This window comes from Coturnix japonica, chromosome 2 (genome assembly GCF_001577835.2).
Source record: "Coturnix japonica isolate 7356 chromosome 2, Coturnix japonica 2.1, whole genome shotgun sequence".
NCBI lineage: Eukaryota > Metazoa > Chordata > Aves > Galliformes > Phasianidae > Coturnix > Coturnix japonica.
Genome location: NC_029517.1, coordinates 134,058,954 through 134,075,315, shown reverse-complemented (window position 1 = coordinate 134,075,315; position 16,362 = coordinate 134,058,954). Strand labels below are relative to the sequence as shown.

The following is a 16,362-nucleotide window of genomic DNA, read 5'->3' as shown; positions in this document are numbered from 1 at the left end:
TCTTAGAATGGACATCAGCCGTGACCCCAGCGCCGGCGGAGGAGACGATGGATGACGGCAAGGTATAAATATTGGCTAAATAGATTTATTTTCATACAAAGAATACACAGATACCCCCCCTCCCCCCCCTCCATAGGGGCACCCCGACCCCAATGTCTGTTCTCACCCAAGGGAGGGCCCCACCATGACACTGGGACCTAAAGGGACATCGTGGGGACGTCCCCATTCTTTGCATTTATTCTTTTTATTCTCCAATGAAATCCCCCATTGGAATTGTGTTTCTTTAGGAAATGCCCCAAAAAAAGGAACTTTAACTCTGTCTCCATCTCCCTGGGTGAGTTTTGGGATATAACCTGTCCCCTCAATGCCTACATTGGGTGTCTCTTTGTTCTCTTGTTCTTGGGGACATCTCTGGATGTTTTGGGGTCACTTTGTGCCCTAATACTGTGCTGGCACAGAGCCCTCCCCACACCGTATGTACATGCCGGATAAAAGAAGAAAATACAGGTATTTATAATGGGGGTGAAACACCCCCCTCACACCCCCCAAACGTCCCCCATGTCCTCATCCTGGTTCCTATCTGTTCCCAAGAGGGAGGTGCCCTATCCTGGGCCAACCAGAGACTGGGAGAGCTCTTCTGTGCCTCAGTTTCCCCATTGGTTGTTGGGTCGTGCCTCAGTTTCCCCATCGGTTGATGGTTTTGTCATCACCCCACCAAGGAGACATGGGATGAAGAGGAGCCACGCAGGCAGCAGCCACCCCACAGGGTGACATGGGGGACATGGGATGACCCAAAGGCATCCTCCAACAGAGAAACATCACAGGCAGACCAACACAAAACCCCATTTTTCCTCAGATTTGTCACACACCACTGTCACCCAACCCCTGGGGACACAGCAGTGTCGGCATCCTACAGCACCTGGTGGCTTTGACAGTGTTGGAGGTTGATATTGGGAGCGGGGTCTGGATTTGGCCACCCCACCTCCTGCTGTCCCTTTACAGCGGGAAAGGAGGTGGTGGGGGATAGCAGGGGGGTCCGCCTCGAGCTTGTCCAGCTCAGCTGCGCTTGGTGACCATCTGCCGGTCCCTCTTCTTCTTCTCCATCAACCTGGGATGGAGCAGGGAGGTGACTTTAGGGTCCCACCACTCCAACGGACCCACCATTACAATGACGCCACCACCCCAATGGACCCGCCACCCCAGTGGATCCACCATCCCTATAAACTACCATCCCAATGGATCCACCATCCCAATGCATCCACCATCCCAATGAACTCACCATCCCAATGGACCCACAACCCCACTGGACCCACCATCCCAATGGACCCACTGTCCCAATGGACCCACCACCCCAATGGACCCACAATCCCAATGCATCCACCATCCCAATGAACTCACCACCCCAATGGATCCACCATCCCAATGCATCCACCATCCCAATGAACTCACCACCCCAATGGACCCACCATTCCAATGACACCAGCACCCCAATGGACCCGCCACCCCAGTGGACCCACAACCCCACTGGACCCACCATCCCTATAGACCACCATCCCTATGGACCCACCATCCCATGGACCACCATCCCTATAGACCCACCATCCCTATGGACCCACCACTCTAATAGAACCACCAATCCAATGGCACCACCCAAAGCTGAGTTACACAGTGAGAAATGGGAACTCACTTGCGGTTGCGGACCTCAGTGAGCTCCATCAGCCGCTCTTGGGCTGCTCGCAGCTCATCGAGGCGCTGCTGGTAACGTGAGTCGCAGTTGTTGGTGCGCTCATAGCTGGAGACCTGGCTGGAGAGTTCACTGGTACGGTCCCGCAGCTGCTGGATGGATGAGTAGAGGTTCTCCTCGTCTTCCTCCTGCTCCGACACAAAGGGATGAGGCTCATGGGGTGGATGGGGATTGCTTGACAAGGGAAATGAGGAATGGGTGTTTCCAACTTGCCTGTGATGCCTACCTTGGCATTGATGATCTCAATGTGGATGAGGAGTGCAGCCAGCTCCAGGTCCTCTGTGTAGCTGTTCTTCAGTGGCACCGACCGGTAGCCTGGACACAACACCAAGACATGAGCTCAGCACAACAAGGTCCCAGTCCCTCACCATGGTCATAGCTGAGTCCCCAAGTGGCTGATGATGATGATGATGATTGTGTTAAAGAAACATGTACGTGTGGTACTTAGGGGGCACATTTTAGTGGATATTCTATGATGGTGTAGTGAACTGATGATTCTATGAGTGGACATAGTGGGGATAGGTTGATGGTTGGACTTGGTGATCCTGGGGATCTTTTCCAACCTTAACAATTCTATGATTAATGATGAGGATGGAGGGAGCATACCTGTTTTGAGACCCTTAATGGGGAAGGTGGCTTGGGCCAAGAAATTGGGGTCACTGAACATGTCCTCCTCATATACCACAAAGCGGAGGAAGGCAAACTCGGGGTTATTGATGTCGAAGACAAACTGCTTGAAGAGCCACACGGGGTTGAAACCATTGTCAGCTGTGGGGTGAAGTCAGAACAGGGTTAGACACATGGACAACACCAACACAGCACCACTGCTCCCCTGTTAATGGGAGATGCCTTTCCCCCTGCTCTTCCATGAAACCAGTCCCCATCACCCACATTTCAGCAGTCACAAACATGGGTTGATGGTTGGACTAGATGATCTTAGATATATTTTCAATCATATTCTACAATTCTATGACTTCAAGTGGAATCCCAGAAGGTTTCCCAATGACCCCACCTGTCCTCTTGGCATAGGAACTAGGTGGGAGGACCCTTACCAACAACATCAGTTTTGTTCTTGCTGTTGTCATACTCGGAGCCACACACCTCCACCTCCACAAAAGGGCACACGATGCTTCTCCCATTTTTGGGAAGGTGCCGAGCACCAAGAATCTGTGAGAGAAAGAGGAGGAGGAGAGTGAGGTCCAGCCATGTTGGCCTTGTGGTCAACAAAGGACTTTCTTGTACAGACCTACGGCTGGTTGGTTTGAGTCTGCCAAAATCTACATGACCATAATTAGCCACATCAGACCTTATTTGTGACCTTGGACTCATTTTAGCTGTTTCTGCAGAATGATCTGAAAAACTTTTGCTATGTCCATGCCAAAATGAAGAGCTGGTTGCCTACACACTAACACAACCCAGCTGGAACACCAAAATGACCCAAAGTTTGGGTCAACTTTATGCAACTGTGAGGTTTTCCCCTCAAAGTTCTGGAGTTCTTCCACAATCTGGAAAGATTATGCAAGAAGGAGCAACAGACTTAGCAGATCATAGAGCAATGAACTCCAAGGAGCAAATATGGGTATTAAACATTAGAAATTGACCCCAAAATTGGTTTGGAAGAACTGAACCCTCATCTCAATGATGACCACCTTGGAATGGACTTGCCATCCTTGCCCACTTGCCTGCAGCTGCACTGTGATGGGCTCCACAATCTTCAGGCTGTTCTTGTCGAAGGGGTCAAACGTCTCATCCCTCATGATGTCGGGTTGTAGGACATAGCCACTGCGGCCGCCGAGCATGAAGAGTGCCTGGTTCAGCTGCATCGGCTTGTCTATGGCCAGGGGACAAAGCAGGGTTCAGGGACCCTCCAGTGGCCCTGAGCAGAAGGTTCTGCCCTCACAACCACCCTTCTAAACCTCCCAACCCAACTTTACATGAGAATATCCCCATCAAGACAGGGACAAAGGTTGGAGAGCTCATCTAAACCACCTCCGGCCATAGGCAAAGCTACCAGGGGTGAGGATTTTGTCACCCTGGGCACGGGATTTACCAGGTGTCTGGAAGTTGAGGGCCACCAGCTGGCTGCCACAGATCCACATAGGCAGTGGGTCGTAGTTGGAGGAGTCCAGGCGCTGCCCTTTGGGGTAGATGCGGCTGAGCTGGCGTCGATTGTACTGCAAGAACTTCTTGCCCTTGCTACGGTTGGCATACTTCTCTGCTTTGGTCTCCGGGAAGGAGGACATATCTCGGTAGCATGCTTTGTCTGTGCCAATCTCTGAAAGCACCAAGGTGGCCATCAGTGGAAGACACAGGGTTTCTGTGGAAGCAACCAGTTCCCCCAAACCCCTTTCTTCCCCTCATCCCATCACTACCCTTTTCCAACTCTTACTGTCTTCATCGAATGGCACGGGGCGGCAATACACAACCAGTTCGGAGAGCTCTAGAGCGATCTTCTTCCTCCGCTCCATAATCTTCCCCTCTTGCATCTGCAGAAGGTAAAATGGAATCTGAGACTCTTCCATTGATGGGGATGCTCTGTAAACTACTGTCCAGTTACTGTGGGATGGGACATGAACCAACATTCACTGAAATGGCTCAACTGTCCACTATTGTCCATCCACCAAAATCCATTGACGGTGATGATGCATCAACCACAGTCCATCCACTGTGGGATGAAGCATCACCATCCAATGCTGGGGACGATCTGTCCCCTGGTGTCAATCCATCATGAAATGAGACATTAATCACCACCCATTCCATTCCATCTCCTGGAGATGAGGATGTCCACCACCACCTGCTGTACCCCAGTGCCTCTCACCCTGGCATCGGCGTTCTGCGTGGCCTCCCTGATCTTGGCCACCCACTCGCTGAGCTCCTCCTGTGTATCAGCGGCCACGTCCAGTGACTGGGCTGCGTGGGACATCTGCTGGGAATGGATGGTGAAGACAAATGGTTTGGAGCTCCTCCCGTCTTTGGAGATAACTATAAGGACATCAGAGGGGGCTTTACTCGAAGACATTCCCAATGGATGGCTCTGTGGAGCAAACGAAACCTCATCGGTCCTGCTCCTGGGTCCCTACCTGCCCTCCCCAACATCCCCCAGGTTCCTCCTCCTTTGAGAGAAGTCCCAAATATTGCAAATTGTCAAAAATCACTGTGGGAGAGTTGAACCCAAATGCCTGCTAAACTGTGGTCAATCCCCCAAAAAACACTGGAAGTGAAAGCAACAACCACGATTAACTACAATTAATAGTTTCACCTTTACAGACCACTGAATCCCTCTAAATGCTTTCAACATCAGCCAAATGACCACAAATTCTGTTGCACTGAGTGACATGGGATGGGTTGATGGTTGGACTGGATGATCTTATCAGTCTTTCCAACCTTAATGATTCTTGGAGTCAATGAATTCAGCCCCAAATTGCCCCCAGCACATCATGCCAAGTAAGAAGCCCTTCCCTCTTCCCATCTGGACATTTTTGCCATACCAGAATTGCCAGCACCTATCAATGAGTCATTTTCCCCATGTTTATGGCAAGTTTGGAGAGCCTCAGCTTATGGTGCTGAGCTCTAGCTTGGGGCACGTATCATCCCCGTTGGGGACGTAGTGGTGACACTCACCTACGTGGCATGATGGCACATCGATGAAGCCCTTCAAGAAGTTCCCGAGGGGGCTGTTTTCCGATGACTGCAAGAGAGGAAAAAGGAAGGACTGGTGAAGGGCAGCCCAACCTCCATCCAACCCTCCATCCAGCCCTCCGAATCAGTCAATTCCAAGCAAAAGCCAAGAAAAGAAAAATGCTTTAGGCAAATTCTATTCCATGGGACATCCCAGAGCCTCCAGATAAGGGTTTGAGTTGGTTTGGTGCTGGGAGCATCTCAGGTGGTCTTAGTGAATGGGCAAAAGGAGATAACAGACACAGCACACTCACAGCCTCATCCTGCTCCTGTGCCTGAGTGCTGACGATTTCCTCCACGTAGTTGGCTGGGAACCACAGCTGTTTCTTGCCCCCATAGTCCCCCCGCCACCTGCAAGGGGTGAGAGGATCAAGGCAAGAGGACCAATTGGAGGGGTATACGGGGTGTTAATGCTGCATGCAATGTCGAGGAGCAATCGGAGAAGGAAGGGGGGGACAGAAAAGGAGGTCGTTAAAAAAGACCACAGGAAGATCCCTGCCCATGGCAATACTGCTCAGGGCACCAGACCACTCTTACCAGCCACCATCCTGCTTGTCAACATTGTGGATGATGGCTTGCTTGCAGAATGACAGCTCGTCCTCCCGCTGAGCTTTGTAGTCATAAAGAGCCTTCACTGTGCACTGAATCAACAAAGAGAGGGATGCATGTGTTACCACCAAGCTGGGATGCCCAGCTGATGTCCTGGATGCTTCACCCCCCAAATCATGTCCACACAGAAAGTGAGACATGTTAGAGGGGACACGAGGGCTGTAGGTGCCTTTGGTCCCACACAACCAGCATATTCCTATCCTGGGTTTCCTGCTGTGGAAGAAAGCTCCCAACCACTTTATGTCACTGGATGTGTTCATCAAACATGGAGATGTGGCACCTAGAGGCATGTTTTAATGGGGTAGTGAGCAAGGTGGTGATGAGTTGGGGTTGGGCTTGATGATCTCAGAGATGAATGATTCTACCGTTCTCCTTTGATATTATTACACTCCCTGAATAAAAACCCTTTGAGTTAGTTCTTCCCATGTCTGATATTAGTCTAAAAGCTGCTTTGCTTCCATAAGACTTTTAAAGCACAGCCATTCTGTAGGGCCACAGGGAAGGGACCTCGAACCTCCTCCAGGGTCAGCTCTGAGGCCAGCCTGGATCTAAAAGCATCCAAGGATGGAAACTGTGCCATCTGTGAAATAACACTAAACTTATTCTTTTGGGGGTTCTCCCCAGTGCAAATGTTTCCTTGCTGTTGTGGCAAACGTCTGCTGGGTCTTTGCTCCAGATCAATCTCACATCTATTGTGGTGATGCTGTTTCTGGAGCTCAGGCTGGTCCTCAAGTGATGAGGAAATTAAAAGGTTCCCACCAGCTCCAGTACTGCTTAAGGGTCAGAGAAACAGCTTCCATGGTCCATGGTGGGAACCCTCCAGGAGCCTCAACAGGAGAATCACTAAGTCCCATCACCCTGCATCTAACCAGTTCAGCCTCTTACCCTGGCCATGGGCATCTTGTTGGCCTCCACATAGAAATGGGGTGTCCGCACCTCATACAGAGCCCCATAATCCAGCTCCTGCAAGGACAGACATCAAAAGGTCATCTGGTTAAGGGCATAGATTATGAAGAATCATGGGGGAAAATGGGCTAGTATATGTGGGCCAGAGGAGTATGATGGGGACCCAATATCCCTTTACAGCTAATTGGAGGGGACTTGTGGATAGCAAAGACGTTATAACCACAGCCGGTGGTGGTGGTTTGAGTTGGACTTTGGGCAAATCTCCTTTGCTGTGCAGGAGACTGGAGAAGATCTTCCAACCACAAGAAAGATTGGGATGGAGTTCGATTGCCCACGGCACATAACTACTTTATCCCCACTGTCTCCAACTGTTCCCACCACTGGGAGCACTCACAGTAGTGCCCATCTTCTCCAGGGTCTCCTCATTGATGGGGTAGCGCAGCTTCATCTTGCGGTACAGCGGGTGCTTCTCATAGTAGCTGACAAGGTCCACCAGGCTCTCAAACTCAGCTGAGCTGCCCAGCATAAAGAGTCGTCCCTCCTGCTGGATGCGGCAGTGCTTGATCTTCCCCTCCGCCCTGAGGCCAAGAGAGCAAACAGTGATGTCCCCAGCTTCTAGAGTGGAGCCACAGGGCCACACCTGGCCAGCCTGGGAGTGCTGGGCTGGCCACACTCACCGGAATGAAATGGCATAGGAATTGGGTTCACTCCGTTTTCGCACCAGGAAGGCTCCATCCCGAGGGACTCGCATCAGCATGTGCTCAGCCTGCAAGCGTGTCAGGCTGGCATGATACCACCTGGATAGGCACAGCAAGGAAGCAGTGGGCTGGCAAACCCCAAATCTGACACCAGCTGCACTGGAGTTAACAAGGGAAAGGGTGAGGATGGTCAGCCCAAGGGTTGGATGAGTTGTGGAAGAGGATGGTGGACACAAGGATGGGCCGAGCAATGGGAGAAGATGGTGAATCTAAGGGTGAGACAAGTGATGGAAGAAGATGGTGGACCCAAAAGTGAGACAAGAAATGGAAGAGGATGGTGGACACAAGAGTGGGACAAGCAATGGAAGAGGATGATGCACACAAGAGTGGAACAAATGAAGGAAGAGGGTGGGGGACCCAAGGTAGCAGGGGGCTGGGTTTCACCCTCACTCTTTGCTCTCGTGGGCATTGGGCTGGGGCACGGGGTCAGTGAGGCGCATCTCAAACTCGTTGCAGCGGAGTGGCACCTCGCGGTAGTGGCAGATGAGACTGTAGAGGCTGTCAAAGACCAGGTTGTCTGTCAGGTAGAACTTGGTGGAACCAGCCTCCTGTCGTGAGTGGATCCTGCAGTGCTGCACACGATTTGATCTCCTGCCATAAAGGAACAAGGTGAGAGTGAGTCAGTCCAGACCCATGACCATGCCATGCTATGCTTGAGGATGGTCTGGGTTAGGGTACCACAATGCTCAGAAAGATAGCATTTTCCCTCAGAACACCATTTCTGCCTCCAAACTGGGGATTTACTGGAGGCAGCCACCAGATGCTTGGTGTGTTGCCCAGATCAGCTTGGGAAAGATGTGATCCTGCCATACACCCCAATGGAGTTTGAATTGGGGCTCCTACCAGAAGGACAGGGTGTAGTCACCCACGAAGGTCTCGCTTTCGCGCACCAGGAAGGTGCCATCCTTGCCTCCTGTCTCAGTGCAATATTCGTGCAGCAGCTTCTCAGCGATCTGCCGCCCATCACGGCCACCTCCCAGCTTCCCATGGAACCACTTCTCCGTGAAGTGCAGCTCGTTGTTGTTGAACTCCTATGAGTTCAGACAGAGACCAGACAGACTTCAGTCTTAGTGCTCCCATGAGCAGTTATTGCTGATCTTCTCTCTTTCCTCACACTGACTCCCAGTGTCCCCGAATTCCCCCAGCCCATGGCTACATCCTAACCCACACACACCTCTTTTTGCTCCACCTCCTCTTCATCTTCATTGAACTGGTAACGTGATGTCTCCTCTGAGTAGTAGATCTTGTTGCTTGTCAGTACAAAATAATGCGGGCTCCAGGTCTGAGAGGGAGAAATAGCATTACCAGGGCAGGGAGGATGGAGGCAAAGAGGGATGGGACTTTGAGACCCCTGTTTCTTCCCTGCATCCCCCATGGCATTACTATGGTGCCTCATGCCCAACCCATGCTCGGTCTCTCCCCTCCCAGGACAGCCCCATCTGACACATTCTGCTCTGCCCCCCAGCTATCATTGCATGGAAATTCTTACATGGTCAATAGGGTCTTCGAGGTAGAGGATGCCATTCTTGATGGAGTTGCTGATGTCATTCTCTGAATAACTGGCGGTGGAGACCTCCTCATATAGGTTCCCTTCAACCAGCTTCTTGTGCTGAGGACAGACCAGGAATGGGAACTCAGCAGCTCATCATGCTGAGCTCCCACCCCTAATTCACAGGTCCACCATCACCACCACCACCCATTTCCAGTAGATCTCTTCTTGCACAGAACGTTGACATCCTACTGCTTGAGCATGGAAACAGAATTGCTTCTAAATCCCAAAATTTGAAGGAATCATCTTCCCTCCCAGCCCTATGCAGTTTTTGTCCCTTCTGCAAAGAGCTTTGGGTTAGTGCCTGGCCCCACACCTTGATTAGGATCTTCTTCTTGAGTTGGGTGGGTGAGGGCAGCTCATCAGCGTTGATGTCAACTGGCTTGGTGAGCAGCATGTCCCCAAAGACCTTCTTGAAGTGGGAGGCCATGTTCCTCTGCTGGACAATGCTGCAGTGGTCTTCAATGGAGAGTATGATGGGGAACCTGGAGGAAGCAGGTGAGAAAAGTGCCTTGGGATGAAGATGAAGAAAAGGGGAATTTGAGCAGCAGTTGCTTGCCCAGCCCAGAATTGGGGTGCTTTGGTGGGGCAAGACTCACTCAGAGGTGACAAAGGCGTGCTCCTTGATGGTGACCAAGACATCAGAGAACTTGATCTTGGTGGTTAAGGTGTGCCCATGGTAGATGATGGGGAGATCATCTGGACCGTCCCAGCAGTCCACTAAATTAGGAGACAATTGGATTAACACATGCTGCTCACCAACTGTGCACCAGAACAACATTGGATATTAAGAAAGACTTCCAAAAGAATGGTCAAATGTTCCAACAGCCTGCCCAAGGAGGTGATGGAGTCACCATTCCCAGAGGTGTGCAAGAAATGTGGAGATATGGCAATGAGGGACATGGTTTAGTGTGCATGATGCGGATGGGTTGGGATTGGACTGTAAGATCTTGGAGGTCTTCTCCAACCTTTATGATTTTGGCATGGTATAATGGATTGATGGTTGGACTTGATGACCTTGGAGATCTTTTCCAACCATAATGATTCCATGATTCTAATCCCCTCCCCCCTTTCCCATGGCATGAGTACAGGGGATGGTTCATCTTGTGCAACGTGAAGTGCTGGGGAAGCTCAGCATCACTGCAGTGCGCCATGGAGTATGGGGTGGACTCACACTCAATGCAGCGGCAGCCCATGCGCAGGCAGCGGGCATATGCCTCCAGGGAGGACTCACTGGAGAACTGGTCTCCTGTCAGGTACCTGCAGAGATATAAGAGGGGATGCTTGTGAAGGGATTCTCATATGGATCACTGAGGTGAGCCCACCTTGTCCTTACGTGTTGTGGGAAGAGGAGATCCAGTACTGGGACAAAGGGTGGTTCATCTCCTCAGGCACCACACGCTCATACTTGGCATCCATCACCATGTTCTCCTTGGAGAAGAGGTACGTGAGGAACTGGGGGTGGGAGGAAGCAGAGAGGTCAGTGTTCAATGGGATGGGGAGATCAACAGGAGGGGTCAGTGCTGTATGGGTTCACTCACCTCATCCAGTTGGAAGGAGGGTTCTGCTGCATCATTGGAGCCATCCTTGAGGTAGGAACACATGTAGTCCCGCACCATGCCCACATCACTGGCCCATGGTTCCTGGGGTGCAAATACAGCTGCTTTTATGGGGTGCAGGAGCTGGGAAGGGTTGTCCCATGGGATTCAACAGGGCTGGGACCAAGAGGGGTCTCAAAGGACAACCAACCTTTTGGTCGTGCAGAAGGAACTTCTGGAAGTCATAGAGGGACACCTGGCACAACTCAGGGCGGTCCACGTTCCTGGAGCACATCAGCAAGAGGTGTTAGAGTGGTGTTCCCATTCTAATTTGCATCCCTATTGCATCCCTGCTCTCATTTATTCACACTCCTGTTTGCATGACCACTTGCATTCCTGCTCTCATTTCTGCTCCCATCCCAATTTGCATCCGCACTCACATTCCTGCTCACATTTCCACTTCTATCTCCATTTGTATCCTTGCTCCCATCGCAATTTGTAACCCCACTCCATCCCTGCTCAGATCCCTGCTGGATGGGAGTCTGTGAGGCTCCTGGAACTCACCTCAGAGGGAAGGAGAGCTCCAGCTGCTCAATGACCTGCAAGGCAAAGGGGGGGATGGACTGAGCTGGTTGGGGGACATGCTGTGATGAGCTGGAGTGGATAGGTCATGGCTCTTACCGACTTCTGCGCATCAAACATCAGGTTTTTGTAGAACTGGATAAAGTGGGAGAAGGTCATCTCATTCCTGGCTTCCACCTCCTGTGAAATGGGTGGTGTGAGAGTGGGACTGGTGCAGAGACATTTGGATAGGGGTTGAAGTCCCATTCCCCACAAAGCCAGGGACTTACCACGAGTTTGTCCCGCAGGAACCTCATGTTGGGCACTCGGTAGTTCACCTGGGGTAACATGGCCTTCAGATCCTTCACTGTAATGCTGCAAGACAGAAAGATGGTGACAGGGAAGCAACCAGACCCTACATGGCATGGATCCCCTGGACACACTAGAGGGCTCTGGTGTGATTATAGGACTGCGTAGTAGGGGGTCAGGGAAAAAGGGTGTAGTTGCGCATGTGTCCCATCCAGAAACTATAAGTAGCCCCATCCTCGTCCAGTGACCATCCTCATTCTCATCCTCCTCCTTGTCCTCGTTCTCATCCTCATCCCATCCCCATCCCTGTCTTCATCCCAACCCCATCCTCTTCCCCATCCCCATCTCCATCCCCATTCCCACCTCCATCCTCAACCCACCTCCATCCTCATCCCATTCCCATCCTCTTCCCATCCTCATCCCACCCTCACGTCAACCACATTTAAGTCCAAATTCCTTTGTCTGGATTTTTTTACTGTATCAAGAAGATGCGTATGGGTTGCACTAATGGGCCACCCTCTCCCAGTGTTGCAGTTGGAATGGGGATATTCAAGTTCCCATAGACCTACATGGACTGTGCTCCAGTCTCTGGTTTTAGGTACCTCTGAACACCCCAGATAAACCATTACTGCCTTGTCCCACACCACTGCTCTCAGACTCCAGATCTAGGGTGAATGTGACCCAGTTCATGGCCACCAAAGCTAGTTGACTTGCAGGGTTAGACTAAAGATTTCAGCTATTTCCCCTCTGTAAAACACTCTGGAAGAGGGGTGGGTGAGTTTTGGCTGTTGCATGCTCAGACCACTGACCCCTATTCCCTGTAGGACCATGCTGGTTCTCACCTGCCTTCCCGCGACCGATCCATCCCATCAAACTGTTTCCGGAGCCACCTGGGAGGAAGGGATGGTCAGACAGACAGTGCTCAGCCTTGGGGACCAAACTCATGGTTCATCCTTTCAGACCACAAAATGAGGACCATGAAATGGGATTGACCATTCCCCCTCACCTCTCAATCTGTAGCGGGGTCTGGGCTTTCTGGGTGTCTGCCACCAACCAGTTGAGACCTGTGATCCACAGGTTGATGTCTTCCTCACAGAAAGCTAGAGGAAGAAGAGGAAGTTCACAGAATCACAGAATTATCAAGGTTGGAAAAGACCTACAAGATCATCTAGTCCAACCATTACCGATACTTCTCAGCTAAATCATATTCCTCAACACAACAGTTGGTAAGGATGGAGGAGATGGAATGCTAAGGATGGATAGAAGGGGTGAGGTGGGAGCTCACACACCAGCCACGCTGAGTGTCCGCAGCCTGAAGTCCATCCCGTAGAGGATGATGAAGCACATAGTGAAGTCGAGCTTGCGAGCATCCTCGGGGTAACGCTCAAAGTCCCTTGAGTTCTTCCCCAGGCGGATCTCCTTGATCTCCCGAATGTCAACTGCAGAAAAAGGACACTGGACTGTCCCATGTCACCCTGACACCACTGAGCCACTTGTAGGGCTTGGAGAGGGTGCAGGAGGTGGGACTGCATGGAGACCATGGAGCTTCATCCCCAAAATGGGACATCCCATTGGGCTGTGATGGTTATTATGGCCACGTGTCCCTCAAAGGTGACATGTCACTGTTAGCGGGTTGGCATGTCCTTCATGGATCTCTGTCCCCAACATGAGGCAGGTGTGCCCTCATGATGCTGCCCAACAATTTCCCATCCCTCTCAGTACCTGTGTCTCAGCCTTTCAATCCCTACAACCACCTTCTCCTCTCTGAGAAAAACTTGGGACAGGCTGAGCTCATCTTTTAATAGAACACGTTTGTCCAAAGGTGGCAATTTGCAGCCCAGACCGCAGGGCGTTTCTTTCCTGCTGTGCTGCTCTCTCATTATCTCGCTATATAAAGCCCAACTGGTGGTGGGAGGGTTGGGTTTCCGGACCGCAGTCTTCCTCGCTGCTACATCACCAGTGGAGATTTCCATCCACTGGTTTTTATAAAGAGGACAGCAGGAGTAGAGTAATAATATCACAGTATTAATGGCTACGCTACAAAACAGAGCCTTCAGCACCGGAAAAGGGTTTTGTATGGCCAAGGGTGGCCGGACACCACACAGGGTCATTGTCCTGCAGGAAATGGGTCATTTCCCGGAGAATTTCCAGCCTGGCCCCTGCAGCGTTTCCTACATGGCTATGGGGATGGGTGCAGGGTAATGGAGCAAAGAAAAAGTGGAATGTATGGATAAGGGATAAGGGATGACGAGGAATGGGGTTGATTCAGTGAGAAAGAGGTGGGGAATGTTTTTTTTTCTTGGTGGAAAGGGCTCTGGAAAACACTGGTGTCTTTATGCAGCCTTCCTTTGGATGGATGAGAGCCAACTTGGGCGGATCAGGGAGGGATGTGGGCACTCGGCTGCAAAGAGGTGCTCAATTGGTGTCTGCACCCGTATGTTTGATTTTGGACAAGGAAAGCAGGCTGCTTTCCATGCTTTGTAGACCCTGAGTGCAAACAGGAGTATATTTGGGGCTGTTTTATAGGATAGGAACAGGAGGCACTTCCTCAACCCTACCCATTGCAGTGCACTGCAGAAGGGAGAGATGCTGGTGGCTATTGTGGCTCCGCTGATGGTTGCCAAAGCAGCCACGATCCAGGCTTGGACCCAGGAGAGGGAGCATGCAGCACAATGCAAAGTGCTGGCGGCTTCCTGGAAACCACATCTGCAGCGGATTTGCAGAGATCATGGCAGAAGTATGTCTCCAAACTCCTCCCTGCATTGTCTCCGGGGTCCTGGTGATTAAAACATGCTGGGAGCCAGATCCAACTGCGAAAATCCCTTTTCTCTTCTCATGCAAAGCAAGCAGCACTGATACAAAGAAGGATTTAAGTATAGGAGCAGTGTGGTTGGGAGTGGATGGAGGATTCTGCCTGAAAGCTTTTAGAGGCTGGGAGTTTCCCGAGTGCATTAAGAGGAAAGCAAAGAAAGGCTCCAAGAGGGAATTGCAGAACTGGGAAATGCTGCTGACCAAGTGGCGTCCCCTTGGTCCTTCCTTTGGGTGGGATGTGGGGCAGTCCAGACCTCCTGCAAGGGACTACCCCATGCTATTGTGAAGCTGAAATAATTTTGCCTAGGCCAGCAGCGTTAATCCCCACCCTATTTCCAATTGTAGGGATGGAGACGTAGAGAGATGTAGTGAGTGTTAATTAGCCATCATCATAGCAAACCATACTGTAAAACCATCCCTCCAAAATGTTTTTGGGTTGGCAGGGGCTGGAAACTACCTGGTTACCTGGAGGTAAATTTTGGAGGCAACACAGGATGACATCGCAGCTCCTAATCTTGGCACTGTAGTGTTCTGGGGTACCCTATCTGCATGGACACATGTCCAAGCAGCAGCTTAATGAAGCATGTAATTAACCTGAAGGGCATGGGGCATCTCCAGCAGAGCTGGGATCCCTGTACTGCCCTCTAATAGAGACATCAGCACTGTTGGGTATCTTGCTAATCCCTTCTCAAGCTGAGAAGAGGATTTGGAATGGTCCAGGCAGGCGTGAGGTTGGGCAGAGGCTGGGAGTGAGATCCTGGAGCTCCCCTAAAATCCCAGCAAGCAGGAGGACATATGAGTACAGAATGGGGATGGGTCATTGTTAAAGATGCTCCAGGATTGGGGAAACTGAGGCAGGAGATCAGAGTTGATGGGAAAATAGTGCTGAGATGCTGATCTGGCCCTGTGTAATCTCCAAAATAAAAAACAAGGAGCAGGAAATGCGTTATTTCCTCAAGCAGAGAACAAGCTTTTCCCTGCAAAGGCCATGGGGAAAACAACCCACTGGGGACACTGGCCAGTCCTCTATCCCCTGTGGCTCCCTGTGCATGGAAGCATCCCACTATTGCCAGGTATCCCACTGCAGGAGATCACCCCAGAAGATCCTAATGTGGCAGGACATTAGGTGTAGTAAAACATCCCACTATTGTCAGCTATACCAGTGTGATAGAACATCTTATCACGGCCATCCCACCATAGCTGAGCATCTCAGTGTGGTAGGACATCCCACCTCGGTAGAACATCCCACCATCGCCAGACATCCCACTGCAAATCACTCAGGTGTGGTAGGCCATCCCACCACTGTCATGCATCCTAATGTGGTAGAATATCCCACCACAGCCAGGAATCCCACTGCAGGAGATCATCATCTCATCACAGCCAGGCATCCCACCATAGCTGAGCATCACAGTGTGATAGGACATCCCACCTTGGTAGAACATCCCACCATTGCCAGACATCCCGATGTGGTAGGATATCCCACCATTGTAGAACATCCCACCATTGTAGAACATCCCAGCATTGTAAATCATCCCATCATAGTAGAACATCCCACCATTGTAGAACATCCCACCATTGTAGAACATCCCACCACTGTAGAGCATCCCAGCATAGCCAGACACCCCACCAATGTGGCCCCAATACTCACTGTCTCCCTCCACCTTCTCAGGTGTCCGACTCCAGATAATCTGTCGCGTCTCCAGCTTCACTTGGAACGTCCTTCGTTCTGGCCTCTGTGATTTCTTCTGGTAGAACAAAGTGAGGACGGTGCCCATCTCCAAGCAGCGGAGGATCCTTCCAATGTCCCCTGCCTCCATCCTGCCGTCCTCCAAGAAGCCATTGACGCTGTTGAGCCTGGACACGGACATCTTCAATGCGCGGCCATCGCCCGCCGGAGCC

The 16,362-nt window shown here is 51.3% G+C and overlaps 1 protein-coding gene across 1 annotated transcript; it reads right to left on the bottom strand.

The window, feature by feature from the left end:
* Positions 1-250: 250 nt before the first annotated feature.
* Positions 251-16,362, bottom strand: LOC107310620 (1-phosphatidylinositol 4,5-bisphosphate phosphodiesterase gamma-1-like). Its single transcript, XM_032442934.1, has 32 exons — positions 16,112-16,362; positions 12,942-13,091; positions 12,659-12,752; positions 12,495-12,542; positions 11,634-11,718; positions 11,464-11,544; positions 11,347-11,381; positions 10,994-11,066; positions 10,786-10,887; positions 10,581-10,699; positions 10,419-10,504; positions 9,844-9,964; positions 9,561-9,729; positions 9,185-9,304; positions 8,870-8,977; positions 8,539-8,726; positions 8,086-8,286; positions 7,615-7,734; positions 7,332-7,515; positions 6,917-6,994; positions 5,960-6,063; positions 5,677-5,773; positions 5,366-5,432; positions 4,563-4,726; positions 4,134-4,230; positions 3,795-4,019; positions 3,427-3,575; positions 2,797-2,911; positions 2,351-2,512; positions 1,971-2,059; positions 1,688-1,872; positions 251-1,108 (listed from the first exon to the last, which is right to left on the bottom strand). The coding sequence occupies exons 1-32, from the start codon at positions 16,329-16,331 to the stop codon at positions 1,057-1,059; spliced, it is 3,888 nt and encodes a 1,295-aa protein (XP_032298825.1). The 5' UTR covers positions 16,332-16,362; the 3' UTR covers positions 251-1,056.

Coding starts and splice junctions, on each gene's coding strand:
- LOC107310620 (XM_032442934.1), bottom strand. CDS start 16,331: ATGTCCGTGTCCAGGCTCAACAGCGTCAATGGCTTCTTGGAGGACGGC. Junction 9,305..9,560: donor AGAAGAAGATCCTAATCAAG/GTGTGGGGCCAG, acceptor GTCTGTCCTCAG/CACAAGAAGCTGGTTGAAGG. Junction 2,513..2,796: donor GAACAAAACTGATGTTGTTG/GTAAGGGTCCTC, acceptor TTCACCCCACAG/CTGACAATGGTTTCAACCCC.